This window comes from Coffea arabica, chromosome 6e, assembly GCF_036785885.1.
Source record: "Coffea arabica cultivar ET-39 chromosome 6e, Coffea Arabica ET-39 HiFi, whole genome shotgun sequence".
Classification (NCBI taxonomy): domain Eukaryota; kingdom Viridiplantae; phylum Streptophyta; class Magnoliopsida; order Gentianales; family Rubiaceae; genus Coffea; species Coffea arabica.
The window spans coordinates 51343410-51369950 of NC_092321.1; the positions used below are offsets into that span (position 1 = coordinate 51343410).

General features: G+C 34.5%; 2 protein-coding genes across 2 annotated transcripts; one reads left to right on the plus strand and one right to left on the minus strand.

Moving 5' to 3' along the window:
• Positions 1–1279: 1279 nt before the first annotated feature.
• Positions 1280–4936, plus strand: LOC113691784 (sm-like protein LSM36B). The gene is made up of 4 exons (XM_027210080.2): positions 1280–1570; positions 2373–2500; positions 4457–4570; positions 4653–4936. Exons 2-4 carry the CDS (start codon positions 2386–2388, stop codon positions 4697–4699), a joined length of 276 nt encoding a protein of 91 aa, XP_027065881.1. The 5' UTR covers positions 1280–1570; positions 2373–2385; the 3' UTR covers positions 4700–4936.
• A 4472-nt stretch (positions 4937–9408) lies between these two features.
• Positions 9409–25546, minus strand: LOC113692748 (NADH--cytochrome b5 reductase 1-like). Its single transcript, XM_027211276.2, has 10 exons — positions 25412–25546; positions 25187–25311; positions 24844–24985; positions 24657–24747; positions 24454–24531; positions 22284–22364; positions 22072–22161; positions 12109–12174; positions 9795–9881; positions 9409–9663 (listed from the first exon to the last, which is right to left on the minus strand). The coding sequence occupies exons 2-10, from the start codon at positions 25290–25292 to the stop codon at positions 9571–9573; spliced, it is 834 nt and encodes a 277-aa protein (XP_027067077.1). The 5' UTR covers positions 25293–25311; positions 25412–25546; the 3' UTR covers positions 9409–9570.
• Positions 25547–26541: the final 995 nt, after the last annotated feature.

The window sequence follows — 26541 nt, forward strand, 5'->3', positions numbered from 1 at the left end:
TTGTTCCCCTTAGTAGAGGTAGTGAGATATCTAGCATCACCAAAAGCTTTAAGTGTCTTCCTTCCTTTCCTCCTACTTGAGGCACTAGAACATCCCTTACTTCATGAAACACTGCACCAATTTTCCTCCCCGTTTCTTTTGTTATCCAGTGCACGGGAAGATTCCAGACTTGCACCCACATAGGGGCTAGGTCAAAGGCAGCTGTATCATCCTCTATACCTTCATTCCAGTGTTTCATAACCAGAATTTGGTTGTCCATGACCCAAGGACCTCCTCCTACGATCCTATCTCTGTCCTCCCTGTTCGGAATATAAAACTGAAACAAGTTTGGGCCCAGTTCTATGATTCTCAGATTCCTTGGATACCCCCAAGCTGAATTCACGAAGTTCTTTACTCCTACAAAATTAACCACTTTCTCACCTCTGATTCTACCCACTAGACTTAACTGGCATTCAAGTATACCTCTATCTATCTCTTCGCTTCCTAGGTCTGTACCCTCCAATTCTTTCTCTGATAGAGCAAACTTGCTGATCGCATCTGCCAGTTCTTCCGCCATAAGGTCTATACAGATTCTAAAGAATAAACCCTGCTATCACTACTGAGACCAGGACAAGTCAAACAAGGCCAAAAACAAAGGAGGCCATCACAAGCAGGCGAGACACACAACTCAGAAAAGAACTACCTTCCTAAATATGAAAATAAAACAGAGAAATAAATAGAAAAACACTTACGACCTTCTTAAAGATTTTTTTTTTTTTTTTTAAAAAGTTTTTCCTTATTATAAAAGAAAAAAAACACCAGAAGGGCTGACTGAGGCAAAAAAAAAAAAAAAAAAAAAAAAAAAAAAAAAAAAAAAAAAAACCCAGAACCTTTAACAGAAATGATAACAGCAACTGAGGACTGTAGGATTAATGGCTATGAAGATACCTGCCAGCGCACCTACGTCTTCCATGGAGTCTGTTTCCTCGGACCATACAAACAAAGATCACTACTGCATGCAGAAATCCGACAAAAGCTAACACTGTGGCGTAAGCTTTCCACAAGCTGGGAGACAGGATTATCTCACAGATCACTATTTTGCTGATGCACTCTAAAAAGTTCGCTAATCTTAACTAACTCTCAGCGCTACAAAGTGGGGAATGTCTAGATCTTGGGATTGTCTGTGTGTGTTTGCGGATATTGTGAGGGAAGTTTAGAAGGATTTTGAAAAGATTTGAAACTCTCAAGACTGAGAGACTCGCGCTCTTATCTAGAGAGAGAAACTCTCACTTTGGAGGACTCATCTCTCAGTATCTCACTTTATAAATGTAGTACATAAGTGTGGACCAAAATTCTATAAAAACCGTTTTAGCCTGGCCGGAGGGGAACATTCAAACCCCATGTTATAACCCAAATCTATCTAATGAATTCAGACAGACCATGTCAACTGTTTAAAAAAGTAAGTGAAAACTTGTTCACTTATCAAAACACGCTTTTGATCTCAGCTTTCAACCACCGCTCATTGCGTGGTCTAATTCAGCGACTTGTTCTCGAAGGCTGGCCAAACTGAAGAAGATTGAATGTGGGGCTGGTAAATTTTCTTCTTTTTATGAATGTAATTTGAACTGTCGATTTCAATTACCGAATTGGATGCTTTTTCGTTGTAATTGTAGTTTGAGCTCTTTCGTTAATTTAATGCTCGACTTTTTGAAGTATCCTTGTTTTTATTATTTTATCATCGTTTCTTAGGGATGTTTTTTAGCATTATGATTAATTTTATTGACTAATTGAATTATTTGTTAGCATGTTCTTCTTACTATATCCTTACAAATTATCGTTTTGAGTGTTTATATTTCTGATTTTTGGATTTATTCTTAAACTTGTAGTACTTAATTAATGATTGGGGCTTTATGCAGCTGTATAACTTGGATTTGTGTCTATGAATATTTCTTTATATTGACTGTTCATTCAATTACTTTAGTAATAAAGAAGAGTATAAACCATTTCATAATATACGTTTGTATTAATCAAATAATTGTGGGGAGGAAGATACTTTATTCCCCCAACCTTAAAAAATAAAAATCTGCTTGGAGAGTTGTGGTCCGAGTGGATTATGCTTTGAATGCTAAATTTGAATCTTTTTGTATATGTGTATGAGTTGGATTGCTGCTCTATTTTATCTCTAACTTCTGATTTCTTGTTACATCTGCAAATGGGAGTCTGTCGAAGATATTATTCGCTTATGGTTGAATGTTGTTGTCGAAGATACCATTGATTGTTTGTAGATGAAGAATCTAATGCTACCATAATTTAGTTATTAGGATTTGATTTTGCATTAGATTTTTGGCTGGTTTTACTTTCTTAATTAAACTTTCTGTCAACTTTCCATGAAGAAACCAGTGGCACATGAGTGGAACAAGAGAGAAAGGCTCAGCAACCACCAAAACTCCAGCTGATTTTCTTAAATCTATTCGGGGGCGACCTGTTGTTGTCAAGTTGAACTCTGGTGTTGACTATCGAGGTTATTTCCTATTTTCTTGTGGCTTGTTTTAATGGTTCTTTCCTTTGAATGAGAAACTTGCTATATCTATTGTGTAATGTAGTTTGGTTTACTACTTTCTGTAATTTGATGATCTTAGCTTTCTGGAGTTATCATGTCCATTATCCAATTATATATCTAGCAACTAGTTTTGTTTGCTCCAGTTACAAACATGCAAGCTGGATGTGCGAATTGAGCATATTATTCTTGTCAATGATTTATCTGAGATACTTTCAAAATCAACCACTTCTGAGGATTTTTTTTTTGTGTGTGTTAAAAGTATGCGCAAGGTTTCCATTGGATCCTTGCTGATTAGTGTGGAAATGAGTTAGTCATGATTTAATAGTATACTGCTGTCATTTCAAATCTAAGTACAGTAATAGCTGAGCAAAATGAGTTAGTCATAGTTTGATAGTATACTTCTGTCGTTACAAATCTAAGTACAGTAATAGCTGAGCAAACCAAGGAAATTTTTGGAGTTTCTTGAATTCTCTTAAATACCATCATTGCAGTTAGCTAACCTTACTTTTTTCCCCCTTGAGGAGAGGGGGGGTTACACCTTGTGATAGCTGTAAATAAATGACCTGGTGATTGCTTATCACATTTATGAGATGATTTTGTTGAGTTTTTCTGTTATTTATTTCTGATCTTGCAAGTTGTAATGACAATTATGAATTTATGATGTCTTAGCATTAGATTTTGATGGTTCACAAACATAACAGCGGAAACCCATGTTGATTGTTGGAGGAGTCATGTTCAGTTGGATGTCATGTGGCTAATCATAATTGAGCTTACTGCTGTGGTTAGAGAGTTTAATGATGCTCGTTTCAACATGCTGCAATTGTTCCATAGCTACCAGTCCTTTTCGGTTTATGTTACATGAAAATATTTAGTGTTAGCTTTACTTCTAAATGCTGTATTGATGTTGCTCTCCCTTTTTTTTAGGGCAGCAGGGGTGGGGGGAATAGCTCCTTAAAATGTCAATAAGAAAGTTGAATGTAATTGATTTTTAATGAGTATGTTTGTGTTTTCTTGTTATGCATGATATTTTCTTTGGTATCATGTTAGCATGTCTGCCATTATATGCCCTTTTATCCGGGGCTGGTTTTAGGACATCGAAGAGTGAAGGCAAATATATTTTTTGAGAATAAGAAAATAGTTTGTGGCACGACCAATTGATTCATTAGTTTCTTTTGCACTAAGACTGATGAATCATCAGTTTGTTGGAAACTGTGTGGCTGCGAAGCTGGTGAACTGGTAAATTAGCGTGTAATAATAGAATTCAGGTAACCATGAAAGTTAAGTCAATTTAAGGGAAGGAAGAAAGGTACTGGAGGAAGAGGATGGAGGAGTAGAGATGTCAGTGAAGAAAATGGGGGAAAAATCAAATGGTAAAGTTAAAAAGAAACAGAATGATTTTGGCATAACGGCAACTTAATACAGATGGAAGAATTGGATTTGTATTGGAAGAGCTGGTTAGAAGAGAAGAAGATAATAAGAGGGGGATAGAAGCAATAATGTGTTTGGATGTACAGTAGCTGGGCTAAAAGGAAATTGTCACTGGATCATCTGAATGGATGAGCAATGTGAGATGTAGGTCAAGTAATAAATGTCCATGCACTAATGTGTTTCTTTTCTCATGCTTAATTCTTTGCATAAATTAAAATGCTATCATTTCCTTTTTGGTCAGTAATCAAAATGACTTAACGATGACTAAAGGGACACCAATGATCATTTGACAATGCACAGTTTGTTGAAGTGGAAACATTCAGATAATTTGACAAGACATAATTCATTGAAGTGGAGACATTCAACTTCATACAACTTCACCTTTGGTTTAATAGTGTCTTCTATTATTGTTAAGTAGCTTCTTTTTCTGCATTTTCATGCAAGACTAAGAGCAACTATAGTTTATCATTACAATTATGCCTATTGCAGGTATTCTAGCTTGTCTTGATGGATATATGAATATAGCAATGGAACAAACAGAGGAGTATGTCAATGGACAGCTGAAGAATAAATATGGGGATGCTTTTATTCGTGGGAATAATGGTAAGTTTGAAATGATGTTGCTTTAGTATGTTTTTCTTTTCACTTAACTTTTAATAATAATAATGTTGCGAGTCTCTTGCAGTGTTATATATCAGCACATCAAAAAGAACTCTAGCGGAAGGTGCATAAAAATTGGGATTTCCCAAACACATCAACTTATTTCATCATTTTGTCTGCTGTTGATGAATGAGCAGATCAAGAATTCCTTCTTTTTCTAGGTAGATCAAGAAGCTTTATATCACTAAACATGTCATTTGAACTAGATCAGGTTTGGAATGTATACGACTTGTTTTGTGGTGCAGATCGTCTGATGTATGATTTGCCTGTAATCTGCTACTATTGCATCAAGATATGATTTACTGCAAATAGATCTGCTCAAATTGGTTCTGGGTATAGCCCTCTAATGCTCTGTTTCTTTTTTTTAATATACTATTATCAGCTATTAGTAGAGTAGAGCTTGAACCTTAGCCTTTTTTTAATTTAATAATCAGAAGGTTATTTGACAAAGCAAAAAGGCCAAATGTGAGTAGCAATAAAAAAATGATTAGCAGGCAGCCTAAGAGTAACCTAGTCGTCATTGACAGCTTTAACCATAGCAGCAAAGCTTAATATCTCACATATTAGGAGGGAAATCGTGTCTGGTCTTGTTTGTCAAATTAAGAACATACAAAATATACGAGTTTCAATAGATCATCAACAAAAGCTTTACAATCAACTAACTAGATTTTCCTGAAACAGCTAAACAATGGACATAGATAGTGATGATTGAAACAAAGTACCTGTACGAATTGTTGATTACATGATTGGCAATAATAACCTTTTCACATAATGCTCTGATTTTAAAGACTAATTTAATGAACAATTTTGAGCTTTAATTGTGTCAGCTCTATTTTCCTTGTGATGTTGGAAATATTTTAAATTTGTGTTTCTAAAGATTAATTTTGATCAATTTTCAATTTTTAGTAATATGCTTTAGTCTACCATTTAGGATGGTGAATGTGTTGTAAGCAGCAACGGATGTTGGTATAAGCAGGAGGGGCTTGCATCCCTTAACTATGAGGTATTGATTTCGAAATCCATGAGAATGGAAAGGATAACGTTAGGAGAGTTTCCCCCCACAAGGGCCCTATGCAGCTCAAATAGTATTAATCGTAAACCGTAAAACGGACGCGCATACCTGTGGATTATACCAAAAAAAAAAGAATGTGATGTAAGCAAAACCCCTTACAATTTTAGCGTGCTATGGTAGACAGGGTGAGTTATGACATTGGAGTCATGTTACAAGTGTTGCCGCATGTTATTTTGAGCTACAAAAATTCATGTTCGTGTTACTTAATATTCTAAATTACATGCTTACTAAAAGCTCATGCAAATTACCTGGGCATCCATAATAAATTACACTTTAAATAATGTAATCCATATGCCACATTATGACTTTATTATCCGGTATTTCATTACGCTATCTCTCACTATATATTACACTCTACAAAATATAATAGCATGGATCCACAATCAAATCACATACTTATTTTAATAATTCACAATACATATTCCATAAATAAATAAATTTATTTTCTAAAAAATTATTTCATTATTTTTGAAAAATAATTTATTAACATTCCAGAAAATTTTTACTTCCCAAAAATTTTTTGTTTTCTAAAAAATCATATTATTATTTTTTGAAAAATAATATATATTTTTTTGGCTCTCAAAAATAATACATTGTTATTTTTCTAAAAAATTAAGTAATTATTAAACAAATACCCAACACTTAAAATGTAAAAATATCATAATCATCATAACTTGATTAAAAATACTTTATTTTATTAATTTCACTCCATCACATAATTTAAAGCAATTGAAGCAGAAGTAATAATATAACAAAAACTAATTTTCAATGTCATTGCCAACAAACTATTCCCAAATATGCTCGGCCAAGTTCGATCGAAGTTGACGATGTACTTCACAGTTATTTAGTTCTATGTTTCTTTGAAGGTAATGTTGAAAATCTTGGACAGAACCTTGGAGCATTAAATATATTTCTAAAACTATTAAAATTCTCAACTATATTGAGAAAATATTGGAACTTTAGAAAATTGAATAAGAGTTTGAAGAAAAGAAATGATAGAGTAGGAGACTGAGAAATTGAAAATATGTTAAACAATATTTACAGACAAAATTTTGAATCACAAAACATTTAAAAAATGATAATAAAAAATAAAAATATTACCTTTGGGAATTTTACCGTTCATCAATTTGGTGGATGAGGATTGACATTGAATAAACATTACCGTTGCAAAGCATTGAAATTGACACAATATTACTATCGGAAAAATTTAATGCTTTTAAAATTATCAAATGGGACCCACAACTAGTTTTCTTTGTTTTTTTTTTTGTCATCTTGCATGTCTATTATGCATGTAATGGACTCGGGGCAGGGACGGTTGCAGGTAACTTTAGCTCATTTCAACTGCGCGTAACATTGGTTCAACTGCGCGTAACTTTTTTTTCACAGGATGTATTTTCACAACAGATAGTGGTGGGCCCCACACTTGGCGCGGATTTCGAGTTACATGGTGTTATTTCAGCCGCACAAAATTTTGAGAGCCAATTTTCAGCCGCACAAATTTTTAACCGTGCAGGGGCGGTCATACTGATGACCGTCCCTGCCCCAAATCCGCATGTAATGGTCATAATACGCATCATGGTTATTATACTCTTACTATAAGAGAGGATATAATGATTGGATGTAATAAAGGATATTACACTCTCTATTACGCCTCATAAGGGTATCTATAATATATTACACTTTAAAAAGTGTAATTTATATGTCATATCATCACTTTATTATTCCATTGTACTATCACTCACTATAGATTATATTGTACACAGTGTAACAGCATGAACTCATAATCAAATTATTTTAATAATTCTCAATACATATCCCATAAATGAATAAATTTATTTTCTAAAAATAATTTCATTGTTTTTGAAAAATAATTTATTAACTTTTGTTGAAATTTTTACTTTGCAAAATTTTTTATTTTCTAAAAAATAATATTATTAATTTTTGAAAAATAATATATATTTTTATTTCTCTCAAAAATAATACATTGTTATTTTCTAAAAATAATTAAGTAACTATCAAACAAATACCCAACACTTAAAATGTAAAAATATTATAATCATCATAACTTAATTAATAATACTTTATTTAATTATTTTATCTCCATTACATAATTTTAAAAATTTTGATGGTTTTGATTTTGTAAAAAGGAAGAATTTTCTATATTTGGAGCATTAAATATATTTCTAAAACTATTAAAATTCTCGTCCAAAGTAAGAAAATATTGGAACTTTAGTTTTTGGATAAGAGGTTGAAGAAAATAAATGATAGAATAGAAGAAATGATGGAATAAGAGAGTGAGAAATTTAAAAAATGTTAACAATATTTAAAAATAAAATTTTGAGTATTCAAAGTGAAAAAAATTTATGCAAACTGGTGCAATTGAAACAATGCTGCCATTATTTTACCATTGCAAACATGTTGAAAATTGAATTCAAGAGACTGTTGCAAAACTTTGACTAATTGGACAAAATGGGACTGTTGCAAAGTTTTGAATAATTGGACAAACGGGGCTCACTTTTTTCAACTTGTGTACTTCAATTATGTGTGTAATGACTGTTATATGTGTAAAGAGTATTGTATGAGAGAGTTAGAGTTGCAAACATGTTGAACTAAGTCGATCTTTGACCTATACGAGCAGAGTTTCAACTTAAATTTATCAAATTCGAGTTCGACCTCGATCTTAACATGCTCTCATTGTAAAGCTTGAGTTCGAATCGAATCGAACTCGAGCTTGAGATTAAAAAATAAAATAATAATAATTTATTATTATTATTATTATTATTATTATTATTATAAAATAATAATTATAATAATAATTATTTAAAAATATTATTTATTTTAAAAATAAATAAAATAATAATTTTTCTTAACAAATAATAAAATATTACCAACATATATGTAATTTTACTTTTAAAATAAAAATAAAAAATACATAAATATAATCAAACCGGTTTGCAAGTTAACAAGCAGCTCGAACTCGACTCGATCTTTATCAATACAAAATTCGAGTCAAGTTTTGATTCGAATATTTTGCAATTGGTTCAACTTGTACACAGCTTTAGAGAGAGTACAATATATGGACGTAATAATTACACCTTCATTACACCCCATTGTGGGCATTATACTTCCTAACATGGACAAATTGTTAGGAATCGTCGATTATGTGAGAAACAATAATGCATAAAGATTTAATCAAATCCTAACACATGTAGCAATTTACATATGCTTTCAACCTGACGTAGTGGAGTTTCAACTCTTTCCCGCCATATACCTACCACTGTCGCCTATACATCCAGGAACAAAGAAAAGGGATAAACATCGCCTACTTCCAGTCTTCCATCGCTGGACACAATGGATACCTCTCATCCATGCAATCAGAACACCATTTGATATAGAAGACAACAAACTACGTTTCTTGCTGGAATGCATGCATATCAACTAAACTGGCTAATGTTGCCTTCAAACCAATCAGCGCACCCTCGCGTGACCCAACGAAACTAGTAGATTAGAAACAAAATGCAAACTGTTCAAGTATTTCATACACTACAAACCCAAATAGAAAATTTCCCAAGGTTTTTACACGAGAAAAGAAAAAGTAAAAAAGGGGAAGGATAAGGATAAGGCAGATAACCAGAGAGAGACGACCAGAGACAAACAGTTGAAGAACAGTGGAGAGAGACGAGACAATTGCAGAATTACGCAATTCAAAGACAGTCATAAACTTCTGGGAAATTTTATTGCTCCAAGTTCACAGGAACAACGTCAACAATTTGCATTACATGATTCATTTCCCCTGCTATTCCAACATGAAAAATTCTGTTCCCCCCACACTAACAATGAAACCATGTGTAGGGCTAAATTTGTGACAAAATTAAAATTGGAATTGCATCTCTGGGGTGTAACCAAGAGCTTCAAGATGAGCTGCCATAGCCTTGTTCATTGGTGGAGGTCCACATCTCAATACCTGGAAATACAGTAAAACACAAAGCTTTAGGTTATCTTTCGAAGTCATTTGGTTATTAATGACACCAAAAATCACATACAGATCCAATAACTTTGCATAGCTATTCTCAGTGAAAAATTTGTTTGTGTTACCTTAATGTCAGATGCAGGTGCAGGGCAATGCTCTTGAATCATTTCCTTTGAGACGAAGCCAACACCACCATTCCATACTTCTGGAGGCTGCAGAAACAACCAAAGGACAATCAGCTACTACAGAAAGCAAATCAGGCTCAGCCTATAACTTTCACAATTCTGGAAAATTCATGCCAAATCCAAGCTTGCAATTACACATTAATGTATAGCAAGCTATAAGGATAAATTAGTGGAAGTCTTCTCCTTTAATTGTGGGTTTTCAGAAACAAACTACTGACAAACAAATCCAGCCAAAAACTAATCAGCTTCTTAGAAACGCCATGCATCCTTGAATCTTCATGATGAGTCATTACAAGACCTGTCACCAAGAACTCCTACAGCAAAAGTACAGGCTTACAGCACCCATTGATCTGTTGAGAATGAACGTTGATGCTGCTTCAACAGTCCAACTGACTCTCAAAGTAGCAGTACACTAAGATGGTATCCATCATTTGCACCTGGATCTATGATATGATGCAGTAGTCTAAGGAATCAATGAAGCACAAGCTCCACTATTGGTCAGCATATTGACGGCACTGGATAACAACATGATCGAAAAAATTCATGGCAGGAGATGCCAAGTTGTAATAGATCATCCACCAGCATTCACCAAAGTAGCAAATTAGCAGAAACATGAATGCAATTCTCTCCATTCTAACCTCACACTGAATAATAAAATCTGTGCATTATCCTAAACCAGGAATATTACAGCACAGAACCAAGCCCAAAGAACTGGTTTTTTATATTGTAACAGTCTAGAAGAATCCAAGTAAACTCAATTTCCTCTCTTTCCATAGATCTCTCTGACCAGGAAAACATCAAGCAGCTCAAATTTCAATTCTGTTCGTGAGTAGCTTCTGCTCAAATACATGCTTGCACAATATGAAAGAAACAAAAAGTACCATGCATCTAAAATTCATCTGGAACCTCATTCTATCCTTTGACTATATAAAAGTATTAAACAATCTTCTACACATTGGATCTTTGCCTTTGTCTTCAACTTGTTACACAGTGTCCTCTTTATTTGTATGTCTCTTTACATCATTTTTCCACATATAACTATAAAAGCAGAAACACTCCTCTTTTGCTCAGCAAGCCTCATCATATTGATCCATCACATATTGATCTATTTATTTTCTTTTCAATGAAGTCATCTGCTATACCGGTGGTCTGTTTGCTCTTATGCGCCTTTTAACTTGGAACTGATTCTACACAATTGAGATAAAAGTAGTTTTCTCAGCTTAACTATTTTTCGACATGCAGTGCATGTCTAGATTGGAATCTGTCATAGTTCTTAGAGAAATGAGCTCCTTAACTACTTGAATCAGAGTCTACATGTTCTTATGTGTACTTAATTAGCGGATATCATTTTCTTTCCCAAAAAAAAAGAAGAAAAAAAATTACAAGCACCAGCAGGTCCTTCCCAGAGTTGCAAGAAAGACTGACAGTTTGCTATAATCTATCTATTGAGCCACCACTATATTGACATGCACATGGAGCATAACATGTTTGATGATTATTAAAGAATATGCAGCAACTAACTATATCAAAAGAAAAAGGTCACCTAATTAATACACTAAGTTGCTTTTCTTTCCCCCCCCCCAAGAAGGCTAACATGTCAACTTTGCAGATAAAATGTTTCCAACACAATCAAAAATCAAATGATTGCTTTGCTCGAACTTTGCATCTTCCAGTTTTTAATACTTTATTCAAGTTAACCAAATGCTCTTTGATTGTTTCAGCTCTCTTCCTATACCCTTCATTAACCTTTCTCACTGTTGTCCAAGGTGATCTTCCTGCTCCATTTCCAGCATATCTTATTTATTATTGCAATATGATCCTATCTGTTATCATTACCTAACAAGGGCAATCTTATACACCTTGGTGTATGTTAGATACACATACATGTAGACGTGTGCATGCATGTGTGCTATGAGCTCTAAGATAATAATGATTTAATCAAAGATAGGCAGGTAATTATATAAACAGTTTCCTTCTGATACAAGAAAAAATTGGTTAGATAAATTTTATAATCAGCAACCCTGTAGTGCTGGTAGTATAAGATTCTTAACCAGCAAGCGTGGTAAGAAACAAACTGCTGGGAAAATGTCAGCCAGGAGAACCCACATTTACAAATAAAAGTTAATAGAAATAAAAAACGAAGTCCGTTAACAGGAACCATTTTACAGAATTTCAAAATACTTCATATTCAATAGCCCTATGGTGGAAGAAAAAATGAGAACCGACAATGTGCACCAAGCAAGAGTCAACTAACCTGATTGAGGACATAGTAAACTTTGAAACGGCCAGCATAATTAGCAGTCAAAGACTCCAACTCTTCCTGCAAATAGAAGAGAAAATATTTTGAGTCAAAACATAATTTACCATGTGGAAGAATTACTTAGCCTTTTTGTCTCTAAATACCACTGACTGACAGCAATTGTCAGTTTGTCAAATTATGGTTATTTAGGTTTCATAATTTACTCTTATCTCTCATCACAATTTAGAGACTGAATATCTGAGCTCAAGTTAGATGACTTCCCAAATATTTGAACCACGGCAGCATCAGTATTCAGGGCAAACCTAGCCACCAGCAAATTGGCCACATAGCAAATCATAATATCAGCAAAAATCAATAGCTTAATATTTTTATTCCCGTCATAGAACTTTCAATAGAATTCCAACCATTATCAGGTGTTGTAATCCAAGATAAGATCCAGTGCTAAAGTTGTCAGATTCATCAACCTAGTCCATTATAGTCCAATAGTTCACCAAATAAGCTATTCTGATAAAATGTTCAGTGCTGGCGTATTACAAATTTCTGCTCACCATAGACAAGAATTAGAGAGAGAGATTTTTGTAGAATACAGCACCTTATATCAAGGGTTCTAAACTGCAGATCTTTTTATCTTACTATGTTCTATAAAAGAAGAAAAAAAATAATGTCCAAGATATTTGATATACTACAAAAGTAATACAGAACATCACAACAAAATTCAGATTTGCATGATAGAGATGTTAACTACTTTACATATGCATGTTGCATCAACTAAGAATCTTTTTACAAACTTTCCATACTCCATACAAGTAAGACACTTTCAGTTAACAAAAATTGTCATAACTCAATTGAACAATTCAAAGAAGGCAAAGGCTCTTTATTAACAAACTCATTTTCGGTGACAAAAAGGATAGAGGCCTGAGTTCATGGAAAGAGAATATATCATGTATAACCCAGTTCAAAACAATATCCAACAATCATTTGCAAACAATGCTGCCCAAATTACTCATGTTATGCCACTCAAGTCATCACACGTCAATCAAATAATCACCATATCCTGTATGGGATTTTATGGTCACATCTACAACATGTATCTCTCTCTCTCTCACTCACACTCACACACACAATATACCATCATATACCATGTATATACATGGAAAGAGACCTAAGAACATGGAAAGAGAAAATACCTTGTACAACTCAGTTCCAAACAATATCCAACAATCATTTGCAAGCAATGCTGCCCAAATTACTCGTGTTATGCTACTCAAGTCATCACATGTCAATCAAATAATCACCATATCCTGTATGGGATTTTATGGTCACATCGACCACATGTATCTCTCTCTATCTCTCTCTCTCTCTCTCTCTCTCTCTCTCTCTCTCTCACACACACACACACAGATGCAGTGACAATTGGTGATGTAAAGACATCGGCCAAAGATCCCACAGTTATGGTCACATCTACAACATGTATCACCTAGTCGGACTGGTTGGCCTGATGGACTTGAATCAGCTGATGAGAAGAAACAAGCCACCTGGCTAGGTGCAGGTTCACTAGTCCAACCCCGAATCAGGTTGGACTAGTCAACCACACCTCCTATGTCCTAACAACTGATTGTCCTATAAAAATTTTTCAAAAAAATTAAAAAGCAGTTTTACACATCACTTGTTTACTTCAGGTCAATGTCTCCGACTATGAACCTATGAAGATTAACAAGTCATATGTCTTCTGACTTGTAGAGGGGGGCCAAGATGTTTCTTGGAGAAGAAAGGTGACTAACACATCGCTATTAGGACGTAGGATGGAACCTCTAATGAGTGCAAATGAGTGGGACTGCTTGGCCGATGACAATGGACCAGGCTACTTCAATTACTTTATTTCAACCCATATTAGGTGGTGCACTACATTAGAAAGGCAAAGTTCAAAGCTGATATTGGGAGCCAAGTCCGAAGTTGATTTTGGGAACCTGCGGTATGAAGTCGTGTGGCAACCTGAGGTACTTGGATTTCCAATTCAACTTCCTATCCACCATATTTCCATATCACCTCGATTTGAATCTCACCTACTTGTCGGAGGTTCATTTTCAAGTGGAGATTACACTTCACTCTATCTCCAAGCACCACCTTAACTACTAAAGAATCTCACTCTAATCCACCTCCAAATACCACCTAACTTGTTGGAGGCTCATTTTTTAGAGAACTTTATTCCACTCACCTCCAAATATCACCACACCTACCTGTAAGAGGTTCAGTTTTAAGAGAACTGTATTCACTCCACCTCTAGGTGCCACTTCGACTACTGCTACATTTAATTGAGAAGGAGCTCACATTCAACTGGAGGTACAAAGGGAAGTTGGAAGTCTACTTTGACTAATTAATAGGGTCCAAAAAATTCCACCAGTCATTGAGTTTGTAATTTGAGCTTTCATTTAGCCAATATTCTTAAGTTAGCATCATAAAACTTGAGAGTTGGGGGAACAATGATGGTACTAAATTTATGGGACCAATTTGATATTGCCAAACCTATGGAGCATTTGCACCAACACATTCGATCATAGTGTAGCTCAAGGCCCATGAAGCTACTGACAGCCACCTATCTATCCACTATAAATAGCTAGACGGCAAAGTTAGTATATTTATTCTACACTCTCCTAATACAATTTGCTACTTCTAGCTTTAGATTATTCTCTCTAAGTCCATGGTGACTTAAGCGCTGCAGGCTTTGCAAGTATAGAGCCCCGCCTTTTCTTTTTTTCAATATTAGAAGGTACCTGGACAAATTAAGGCTAAAGATTTATTCAAGGTAAATTTCAACTAGACCTATTTATTAATTTCAATTAGTTAACCTCTCCAACTAGAGCGTTTTAAGCGTATTGAACATTTTTTGGCATCAACAACTATGTTAATAAAGACAACCATTTTGGAAGGCTACATCTAAGAACACTATTGGGCCAAGAGGAAGATTTGATAGCATTGAATTATGTCTTCCTGTAGCACTTTTAGTTATAATTTTTCTCATCATTATGATTAGTACTGGAAAAACCAATCAACCTCTAGGATGCTTTGGAACTAACTTGACATGGAAGAACCAAGCGGCAGGTCGAAGATTGGAGGGAAGAGATTTAAAGGCGCATCTGGTTTCTTGATCCCATGTTGCGCGTTAAGGACTATATGCATCAGAAAAAGCTTATTTATCGCACCTTGACTTGTCTATGGTTATGCTATATCCCATTTCCTATAGGACGAGCCATAAGAATCTAAGAGAGCCATTGAACAAGCCTTTGCTTTAAATAGGTCACATCTGTAAGCACTTGGATTCAGTTCAGGTAAGCACTAGCGCAATTCCTAAATTTGGATTTCTTGATTGATTAAAACTTTGTCTATGCATCAAAACTAGAGATGTAATCGAACCGAGTTCCTCGCTCACGAGCAGCTTGGTCAAGAGCTCGACTCGCGCTTGGCTCTGGCCAAGGCGAGTTGGGTTTGAATGGCTTAATAGTACTTCGATCCGAGTACAAGTATTCTTTGTTTACACTCGAAGGCTCGTCGAGCCTTATCGAACACCAAGTAATTGATTAAAAATTATACATTTAGTTACTACATTTTTACTCCTTTAGGCTTGGGAGTTATATAAATTACCAAAATATTGGCTATGACATTAAAATATTTATAGGTCATATAGTCATTTCGCATGGAAAAAATAATTTGATAGGTAAAAAACAAAATTGTGCATTTCTAGAATTGGATAAGGATCTCGAACTCGAGTACTTGACTCAAGCTCAATCATACTCGCAAGAAAATCGAGTATAATCAAGTCAATCTTGAGTTTTCGAACAATTTTTCGAGCTCAAGCTCCATTTTTGCTGCTCGCTCAAGCTTGAGCAGTACCTCCCAAGTGTCGAGTCGAGCTAGAGTACCACAATACTCGAGTTTGACTCAACTTAATTACATCCCTAATCAAAACTATAAACCTTCTTTTCTTTACAATCGCTCAAGTGTTGGCTTTCACTGCTACGAAGTTCTTTCTCAAGTCCCTAAGAAATTTTGGCCTTCAAGTCCTTTCTGGAGCTTATGCTACTAAGACTGTTGCACTGAAAGATTGAACAGAATGAGGTATTATGTCAAGTTGTATCTCTTCATAGCGTGTACCATCAGATGACTTTAAAGGCTTGTAAGGTGGTATGAGTATAATTTTCAGGAAAAAAGGAATAGAGGAACTTCAAAATTGATTGATCTTTGTTGAATCGAGAATTTTGAAAAAGCAATTAAACTAAGAAGCTTCGACCTATTCGAACATATAGGTTAGGAATAAACATGCATCACAAACAAAGATGCGAACATGGTAGAACAATTACAGTAGATATTTAACATGAATATGTACAGTTACACACTAACATTGAGTCATATACACTCTTCAAGCACATTGCCTCGTACACAAAATCAAAGAACTAAAACTGAAAACAAGAAGCTAGTCAAAAAAAAAAGATGATTTCACTAAATAGACAGCGAAAACAAGGCAAGTTTTTTAGTTCAATGCCAAAAACAAAAATTATCCGTCAAATGTGGAAATTGGAGAATGTTTTCTGGATCTAATGTTGCCACACAAGCCATGAAACAAAATTTTTTTTTAATTTTTTCCCGATTCATTGTTGTCGCACAACTTGTGTGGCAACCAAGGACTAAAGTGCAAATTTTTTTACAACCATCTAAAAAGAAAAATCATTCATGAGAAACAAAAAATGGTAATGAACCTTGTTGCCGCACAAAACTTGTGTGGCAACTAAGCATTTGATTTTAAAAATAAAATAGTCTCTGTTGCCACATTTTTTCTGCAGCAACAGAGATATTAATAAAAAAAATTAATGTTGCTGCACATTCTTGGTGCAGCAAATTTTTTGTGGTTTAGTTAAAAATACAAATGAGTTTTTCAAAATAAAGTATTACATGTAGCCAAACATCACAAAGAATTGTATTGCCCGTAATTGAGGAAAAGATTTTTAAAAAATCGTATATGTCTAACATGTTAAAAATACAAATGAGTTTTTCAAAATAAAATATTACATGTAGCCAAACATCACAAAAACTGTATTGCCCGTAATTGAGGAAAAGATTTTTAAAAAATCGTATACGTCTAACATATTAAAAAAATTATGTCATAAAAACTCTTTAAGTATTTTAGCATCCCAAAAATTATGTCATGACCTAAAGCATGGAATTAGGGTAGCTTCTTCATCGTGCTCACTAGCTCTAACACGAGACTAGGATGAAGAAACTACCCTAATTCCACATGTTAGAGCTGCTCAGTTTTCGAGACCCGTTGGACACGATTCCAGTGTATCCATTACTGTCCATTCTCCAATTTATATGCATAGTGAGCACAATCCATTTATCACTACTACTTAGGTACAGGTATTCAGTGCACTGACTCTCTTTTCTCCATTGACCACTGGCGCACATTTCGGAAATGACATCATTTTTAATTTTCTAGCCAATTCTGCTGCAAATTTGTTCCCTACTCCTCAGATGTCTGAACGCCACACAACCAGTGATGATCGGAATAATCTTATTGGTCCGCCATCATGTTCGCGGTGCAGCCAAACTCTTATTGCTATAGATTCAGGTGACGATGATGAGCCACCACCCCTCCAACTTGATCTCGGCTTGGGGAGGTCTTTTCGACAACAAGTTCAACAAAACATGCCGCACAGGAGAAGACATTGGAGATGCGGCTATCCAACCACCTCGAGGGATCGGGGCAAGAGATTTGAACATAAGTGAAGGGAAAGTTATTTTTCACCCTTAGGTCAATTACAACGAATCGATTACGTATATATAAAATTTTCATGACATAATTTTTTTACATGTTTATAATATTTGGGATGTTAAAATACTTACGATTTTCATGACATAGTTTTTTAATATGTTAGACATACACAAATTTTTTATTTTGTTTAATATCTTTTCCTCAATTACAGCAATACAATTATTTGTGATGTTTGACTACACGTAAAACTTTGTTATAAAAAACTCATTTACATTTTTTACTATGCAACAAAATTTTATTTCATTTATCTCTACTGCTTCATCAAGAATGTGCGGCAACATCAATTTTTTTATTAATGTATCTGTGTTGCCACACAATGGCTATTTTAAAAAATATATATCAAATGCCTTGTTGCTGCACAAGGCTTGTGTGCCAACAAACTCGTTACTCTTTTTGTCTCTTACGAACTATTTTCATTTTAATTGCCTGCAAAAAAAAATTGAACTTCAATCATTGATTGCTGCACACAAGCTATGCAGCAACAATGAAGTGAAAAAAATAAAATAAAATCGTTCCATTGCTGCACAAGGTCTAAAAAACATTCTCCAATCTCAACATTGACGGATAATTTTGTTTTTGGCATTAAACTAAGAAACTTCCCACGAAAACAATAACAAGATTAATTTTCCGAAAGAAAATTATCACCTTATTCCCATTTCAGCCTCAATAATTAAAGAGCTTGTATTAACTGATTTCTCTTTCTAGAACCATATGGTTCTCCAGTTGCAGCTTATTTCATGTTTTTAACCAGTTAAAGCTTATTTCATGTTTTTAACCTCACAGGAGAGATGTCATAGTCAAAAGCATAATTAAGGCCTCATTGTATCTTCTTGTTTTTAATTGTCCTTTTTTTCCCTTTTTCTGAGAGTTACCATACTCTGCAGCTGATGAACAGATGTAGGCTGACAAATATACTAATTTACAGCTAAGCATGGAATGCTACGCATCACGAATTATGCCCATCTATTAAAGCTCCTCAGACAATACTCCTTAGCTCATACTGGCTCAGAACGAATCTAGCAGATAGCATGAACCGCCATAAACCATCTAAATAGTATTTGAAAGTAAAGTAAGACCAACAATTGTACATGCCTCAAGCAGACTATAAGGACTACTAAATTTACTTCCCTAGTAAGATAGATCATGTAAGTCCATGTATTAAGAGTTAGTTATCTGCAATGCCCCAGCGTAGTGCTCATGAAGCATGGGAGATGTTCTGCTTCTCTATGTAGGCCTTCATAAATCAAGAAGAATTAGGATAGTTCAGGATGTGGAATCCTTGATGTGCAGCGGTCCTTTTGGAAATAATAGTCACTAGAAAAAATAAATTAGGCTACTAATTCCTAACCTTGTAGTAGGCATGGCCATGGTTCCATTTGGAACCAGGAACCGGACCGGAACCGGACTGTTTGGAACCGGACCAGAACCGGAACTAAAACCATGGAACTAGAACCGTGGTAAAACCTTGGATAAAGGTTCCGGTTCCGGTTCTCTAAAAAATAGAACCAGAACCAGAACTGCCGATTCCAGAACCGTTAAAAATAATTAGTATAAGTAGTGAGATAATTCAAAAAAAATTAGTTGTGTTTAATAGGTTTTAAGAAAGTTTAAATTTTATGGACTTTCTATATATTTTATTAATTATTTAATTCTTTCAATTCATCTAATATCTATCATTATAATTTGCAAGTATTAAATTATTACTTACAATTTTTTTTTTTTTTTTGCTTATTTGCTATCAAATGACAAGTTTTGATGGTAGTAGCTCATCTTCAAAATCAAGCAAGCAAAAAAATATTTTTTGCAATATTTCTTCAAATGGAATCTTCAACATTGATGAATGTCCAACTCAAGAAAATCAACACATGACAACCATTTGATAGTGTAATGTATTTTTTAATTTGACAATGTAATGTACTTTTCATAAAATTTATATTATCTATTTATTACTTCTTACTTTGTAGAATAATAATAAAATTAAAATATCATCTTTATTTTGTATTTATTTTTTTACATTTTATTTGAAATTTTAAATATATTGTTATATTTGTATTAAAATTGGTAAGGATAAGGAATTAAATAAAATTGTATACAACCATACGGAACAGGAAACCAGAACCAGAACCATAAGGAACCAAAATCAGAACTATGCGGTTAGGTAGAACCAAAACCGGCGGTTCTGGAACCAGAACCAAAACCATCTTATATGGTGCGGTTCTGGTTCTACCTCTTTGAAGAACCAGAACCGGCGGTTCTGGAACCGTGGCCATGCCTACTTGTAATTGTCAGGTAATTTTCTTTTTATATTTTTTTTTGGACATGATAAGGTACATTGAAGAGTTGTGTACAGCATTAGAAAAAAGAAACAGAAAAAGGGAAACAAATGAGTCCTCCACTAAAAATAGTATTCTAAATCAGGGGTCCTTTTTGATAGTGTATTTTCTGAGAGTTTGTCTAAAACTTCACTGAAGATCATTGTAGTTGTTTTAGACGTTTGTCCAAAACACTCAAAGAATTGATGAATTTTCCAAAACTTCCCTCCCTCTCCTCCCCCAAATCTACCACCCTCTCCTCCCATCCCCTCCCTCCTTCCGCGGCAAGTCCTCCTTCCATTACCCCCTCCCCTCTTCTCCTCTCCTCCTTCCCCATACCCAACGACCCCCATCCCCTCTTCTACCCGATCTCCTCCTCCTACCCTGCTCCCCTCCTCCTCCCTCTCCGACTTCCCCCTGCAGGTGATCTGGTCTTGCTATGACCAGATCAAGGAAAGGGGCAATGGTGGGGGAGGGTGGTGATGGAAGAAGGAAAGAGGTGTGTATCTCGGGGTTTTTTTTGGTGTTCTTAGTAAAACTTGGAGTATTTGTACAAGTTACTGTAGAAGTGTTCAACAAAGCTGTCTTTTCGAAATGGCAAATACTTGGGTAAACCCGGTCTGTGGCCCTACCCATAGACTGAGTTGCCCAAAATTTGGCACATCATCAATATGAATTTATATTCAAAAACCAAAATTTTGTTCCTTGTCTTTCATAAGAACTTGGAAGATTTCATCAATATCCTCCAGCCCTGCAGCTTATCAGTTCGGCTAATGGCAACAAAAGTCAATAAAACAAGCTTGTCCAGATCCAATGGCCCCCCCACCCATCCCACCAGCAAAGAAGCTGCTTGGCAATTGGTGTCTATCACCCTTGGAAAGTCAAGCATGCCAAGGGGAAGAAAACAAAAGTTAATTCTTCCCAACCATGCAAATTCTTTACTACTCTACCTTAAGATCCACCACCCTTTTCTGAATTTCTCTTGCAACCCAAAAATAAAAATAAAAATAAAAATAAAAAAGAAGAAAAACCCCATGATTTTTGATGAATTCAGAACTAAATTTTTAACCACATAATCATACCACGCTGTTATATGGACATTTTACAGAGCCCTGGCCCTGGATCTATTGCCGGAATCATTTTCCACTGAAAGATGCCATTGCAATTGTTGATTGTGGAAGAAGAGAGATTTTTCCCCATAAATGGACTGATGAAGTCAGAAGCTATGTGTTACTTGGGCTTGAACCTCTTTGGGTTTATTTAAGTATTGTAGTTGAGTTGGGACAATGGCATGGCAAATTCTGGGCCATTCGGTCTGTGGGTAGGGTTGTAGACCAAGTCTACCCAAACTTTTGCTTTCAAAAACAGGGCTAAAACATTTTATGCTTTATCTTTTACAACTTTTGCAAATTAAAATCTAAAATAAGCATTTCTCAAAGCTTTTCCTTGGATGCTCCATTTCTCTAGATATCATGTAATACACTGACCTCTCTTAAACTCATACAATCAATCAGAAAACTCTCCACAACAAGAGATTTGAACAGATTGCAGAACAGACAACAGCAATGGATACCCGTACAGACACAAACACACACACACACACACACACACACACACACACAGATTTTATTCCAACTCATTATCGTTATAAGAAACCCACAATAAACATCCACAACCATATGAATTTTTCAAAACATAAATTCCTTGTGAGCCATCTCAAGTGGTAGATCGAAACTTTGTGATACCAGATATTAATAGAGAGTATATTAATAATGCAGGCATTGTAGCAGAAAGTACTAGCAAAAGCAAGCAAAAAGTTACCTTCAAAAGAATGTCCTCATAGGCAACATTAGCATAGATGAGATGTACATTTGTTTTGTCATTTGGGTTTTCTAAAATAGCTCTGGCAACCTATATAGGACATGAAAAAGGAATTATACCATGTTATTTTAGGGGCTTTGAGAAATGACTTGCCTGATACAGAGTTTAAAAAAAAAAAAAAACACACATCAAACAGAGTATCAAAACCAAACCTGAAACATTGGGGTGATGCCAGAACCTCCAGCAAGCATTCCAAATGCTCTAACTTGTCCCGGTTGATATCTAAAACGACCCTGAAACAGGAAATTGCAACTTTTGAATTGTGAATTCTGTTTGGAGATAGGTATCAAAACTTAAAATGAGACACAATAGATTGATATGTCCTTAAAGTAGAGACCATTTCGTAGCACCTAAATGCTAATTGATCAAATTAAGTAGCTCAAACATGGTACAAAACTAAGTAAGATTTACAAAATCATAAAATTGGCTACTCTGCAAGTATATGGCCAAGGCAAACGCTCTTTCTGCTAATGAACTTTATTAGCAGCACAAGGACTTTACCCTTCAATGGAAGTTGAGAATTGCAATAGTGAAACCAGGAAAATTCCTTTCTCATGATTGTCATTCTAGTGCGCAAAGAAAGTACCAATTGACATTCGAAGTTAAAATTCCACCAAATTATAAATTTACTTGTCACAACATCCACAGTCGCACCTCAGTGCAGCATTCTAAACATTAGGAGTTCAAGACAAAAAATTGATGAAGTAGAGATCATTGAAATATTTAATCACATTTATTTACAGCAGTTCAAGGCAGAAGATTTCAAAAAACATAGTCCAATAATATCATTGCTCCATATGGTAAGTGGCATCACATAGTCAATTGTTTCAACATCATGGCTAAGCTAGCAGCTAGGAATAGCAAAGACATAGGAGAAAAACATTGAAGTGGTGAGGTAATGCAGGCCCAAATCCTGTTTTATCAAATTTGCTTTTAGATATGCTTGGTAATTGCAGACCAGATCCAACATACTTCCACTATCAGGTCCTTATGAGTCACAAAGAGCAATAGTACTAGCAGAGTATTTTTGTACACTTTCAGAAAAGATATAACAAGCTGGTTTCCTGGAAAAACTGTCAATGATCTTTCTCCATGATGATTATTGAATCAAACCATTTAGCAGCCATGTACTCTTTAACCAATACAAGTTGACTGCAAATACAATCTAACAGTCACTACAAGGAATCAGGTACAACATATTCTCATTATTATGTCCTTATGACATAACAGAACAAATTGAGTATTAACTGGTTATGTACTTATGCCTTGACAGAATGAATTAGGTATTAACCGATTTTCACTCTGCAGACTATTAGTACCAATAACAAGCCGGTTTCCTGAAACAAGCAGTTAATTATTTATCTCCAAATTGATCTTTCAAACCAAACCATTTTAGCAGACTGTATTCTTTTAACCCTCTACATTCTGGAAGATGATGACACTGATAGTTAATCCATGCTTCAAACAGATGGGCTGCCAACGGGGAAGAAACAATAGAAAAAGAAAATTGTGTTCTAGGTCAAATCAATAGCTGGCTGGTCAAGCATATTTTTACTAATGGAAACAACTATACCAAAGCAAGAATCCTGCTAATATCAAAACTAAGTTGAAAGCAAGCTTTTTGTTATCTTGCTAATCATACAAACTCATTGGGACAATATATGATATTCCAAAAGAGAAAATGATGGTAAGGATAAAGAAACAGAAAAAAAAAAAAATCAATCCTCCACCACATCCTCAAAATCTAAAACAAAGGAATCAAGCAGGAAATGATTGGTTGAAAAAAGTCCCCATGAAAACATACAGTAAGAGGATTCCATAACTCCTAGGTTCATTGCAATGCATTTATAGGTTAAAAAGTACATATACATTACAATACATTCTCAGAATTATAGAACAGCAGTGTTCAAAGGTATGCAGTGTTTAGCAACAAAAGAATTTAGTTGAATGTCACTCTGTCAGTGTAGTTTAGGGACACACATATCCATACAAGTGACCTCTTAACTTCGTTGATTTAGACAGATGCAGCAAGACTGCTAGTACTTGCAATTGAACAGCAAATGCACACAGGGATTTCGATATTGCAAACATCCACAGACGTACAAAGAAATGAGTCAGCTACACTCAGCATGTCTAAATAAGCACTGCAAAAATCAATGCTGCTTGAATTTAATCAGACTCTCATCCAATTACCAAATTTATGATGAATTCTTCCACAATCCTTTGCACTGAGCAGAACTTATGATATTTAGTAAATGGCATAAGAACTTTGCTAACACCAATCATGCAGCATGAAGAGGGAAAACATCGAAAGCAAATTACCTTGGGTCCTTTAACAGCCAAATAATCTCCAACACGCAGTTCACGGAAATGGTGAGACATCCTTCCTTGAGGATACATCTAGTTGTTTGACAAATTCGCATAGCATCCAAAGAACAGAATCAGATAAAACTAAAACCATGCAATCCAGTATCGCTGGCACAACTAAATCGTAATATGACAAATAAACATAGTCTAACTTCTACCTTTATAACTAATTCAAAGTATCCAACATCAGAGTCCAATGTGGTTGGAGTATATGGTTTTATGACCTCTTCCCCTTGACCATCCTTACCCCTGATCAATAAAACCACCAAATCATCTCTACTTCTGAAACTGGAATATTTAAGTCAAAACAAAAGGCAAAAGGTTCATCATCATTAATCAGTTAACCTGCAACTTATATGCTGTCCAATGGGAAGTCCCAACACGGAGGTGGGCGTGGGAAGTGCAAATCTGAACTTTGCCACATTATGGCTCAGCTGTGTGCGCTTCACAAGCTTGAATTCCTTCCATTTCTCAGGATCTAAGCACACTATTACCAACAAACGATCCAAGTTTAAGAAGAACCCAGTACACTAGCCCAAATTGTACATCCAATTCTAAATTATTCATAATTTGTAGAAAAAAACCCCATCAAAAGAGCCAACTCATAGATGAATAACAAATAACAAATACAAGGGCAAGTAGGTTGATTCAGATTAAATGCAAAAAGGATAAACGATCAAAATTAAACCTTTAGCTTTCTTGGAAGAATACAAGTAAAAAGCAGCAGCACCAACAGCAACAGCAGCTATAGCAACGCCAAGGATCTGGGCTTCCGTTGATTCCAAGAAAACCATCTTGGCACACCCAATAGACCTGATTTTTACAAAGAAATGCAATGAAAATGTCAACAAAAAATTGATCTATTTACATATATAAATATGTCTTATCAGTCAAAGCGTTCAAACAAACTTACCAAATAGGAATCTTTGAACTTCGCGGGATGGAAATGGAATGACGCTAAATAGACAGACCTTTTTCTTTAAAAGATCGATAATAATATACAAACTCAGGTTTGCCTTAATATCACTTAGCACCCTCATGGTTTCAAAAAATTTTTACCTCCCCCTAATTGATGGTCTGTTTCGTATCCTCGTCATTAAAAATTTTATTAAAAATTTATGTAAGAAGAGAGATAACATATTACTTTCATTTGTACCATTTCTTGCATTCTATATATAAATATTGGAGCAGCAAATAGACAAAAAGTAAACCTAATAGGCAGAAGACAAATTGAGAGAAATGTAAGTCCAATAAAGAGGTGCAAATGATAAGTTTTTTTACAACTGTTGTTGTAATAACTAATATTTCAAATAAAATAAAAAAACACAAATTTAGCACCAAAAGGAGAATTTAAACAAGAAATTAGTAGAAAATATTGTAGTAATTTAAAATAAGTTTTAACATTCAAATGTACATTTATAATTACAAATCAATAGTAAGACAATAATCAAGATTTCAAAATTCAGAGAATGAAAGGAATCTAAATAAACTATGTTTGCTTCTTTTGATATGTTAGATAATAGTAGTTTCATAAGTTTCCTACCTTTTATTACTCTAAAAATTGGATAATTTTATTATACATTGTCAATATATAATTTTTTATATTAACAAATTTAAATTATATTATATAACATGAATTTAAATTTAAAATTCAAATCATGTAGATGTAGCATTCATTCAAAACTGTTAGTGCAAAAAAATCACTATATTGTTAATATATAAAAAAATTAATCCTAAAAAAATGCCATTATAAATGGGATTAACTTTTTAAACACTGAAAGTATAGTGATTTCTTTACATTAGCAACTATAAATATATATCATATGCACATGATTTGAATTTCAAATTCAAATTCATATTATATGGCGTGATTTAAACTTGTTAGTCTAAAAAAAATTATACACTAACAGTGTATAAAAAACTTACTCTTATAAATGATATTGTCTTAGTTTTTTTTTTTTTTGCTTTCCAAATTCAATTTTTTTCATTTGTGCCAATATTAGTTAATTACTCGGGGGTTTCTCGCAGGTAACATCATCACTT

What these genes read in the sequence shown, in the direction of transcription:
- LOC113692748 (XM_027211276.2), bottom strand. Translation starts at nt 25,292, where the DNA reads ATGGTTTTCTTGGAATCAACGGAAGCCCAGATCCTTGGCGTTGCTATA. An exon ending in GGACAGCATATAAGTTGCAG is followed by an intron (nt 24,748 to 24,843) that starts GTTAACTGATTA and finishes TTTATTGATCAG; the next exon opens with GGGTAAGGATGGTCAAGGGG. An exon ending in TGGCTGTTAAAGGACCCAAG is followed by an intron (nt 22,365 to 24,453) that starts GTAATTTGCTTT and finishes TTCCTGTTTCAG; the next exon opens with GGTCGTTTTAGATATCAACC.
- LOC113691784 (XM_027210080.2), top strand. Translation starts at nt 2,386, where the DNA reads ATGAGTGGAACAAGAGAGAAAGGCTCAGCAACCACCAAAACTCCAGCT. An exon ending in CTCTGGTGTTGACTATCGAG is followed by an intron (nt 2,501 to 4,456) that starts GTTATTTCCTAT and finishes TGCCTATTGCAG; the next exon opens with GTATTCTAGCTTGTCTTGAT. An exon ending in TTTTATTCGTGGGAATAATG is followed by an intron (nt 4,571 to 4,652) that starts GTAAGTTTGAAA and finishes AGTCTCTTGCAG; the next exon opens with TGTTATATATCAGCACATCA.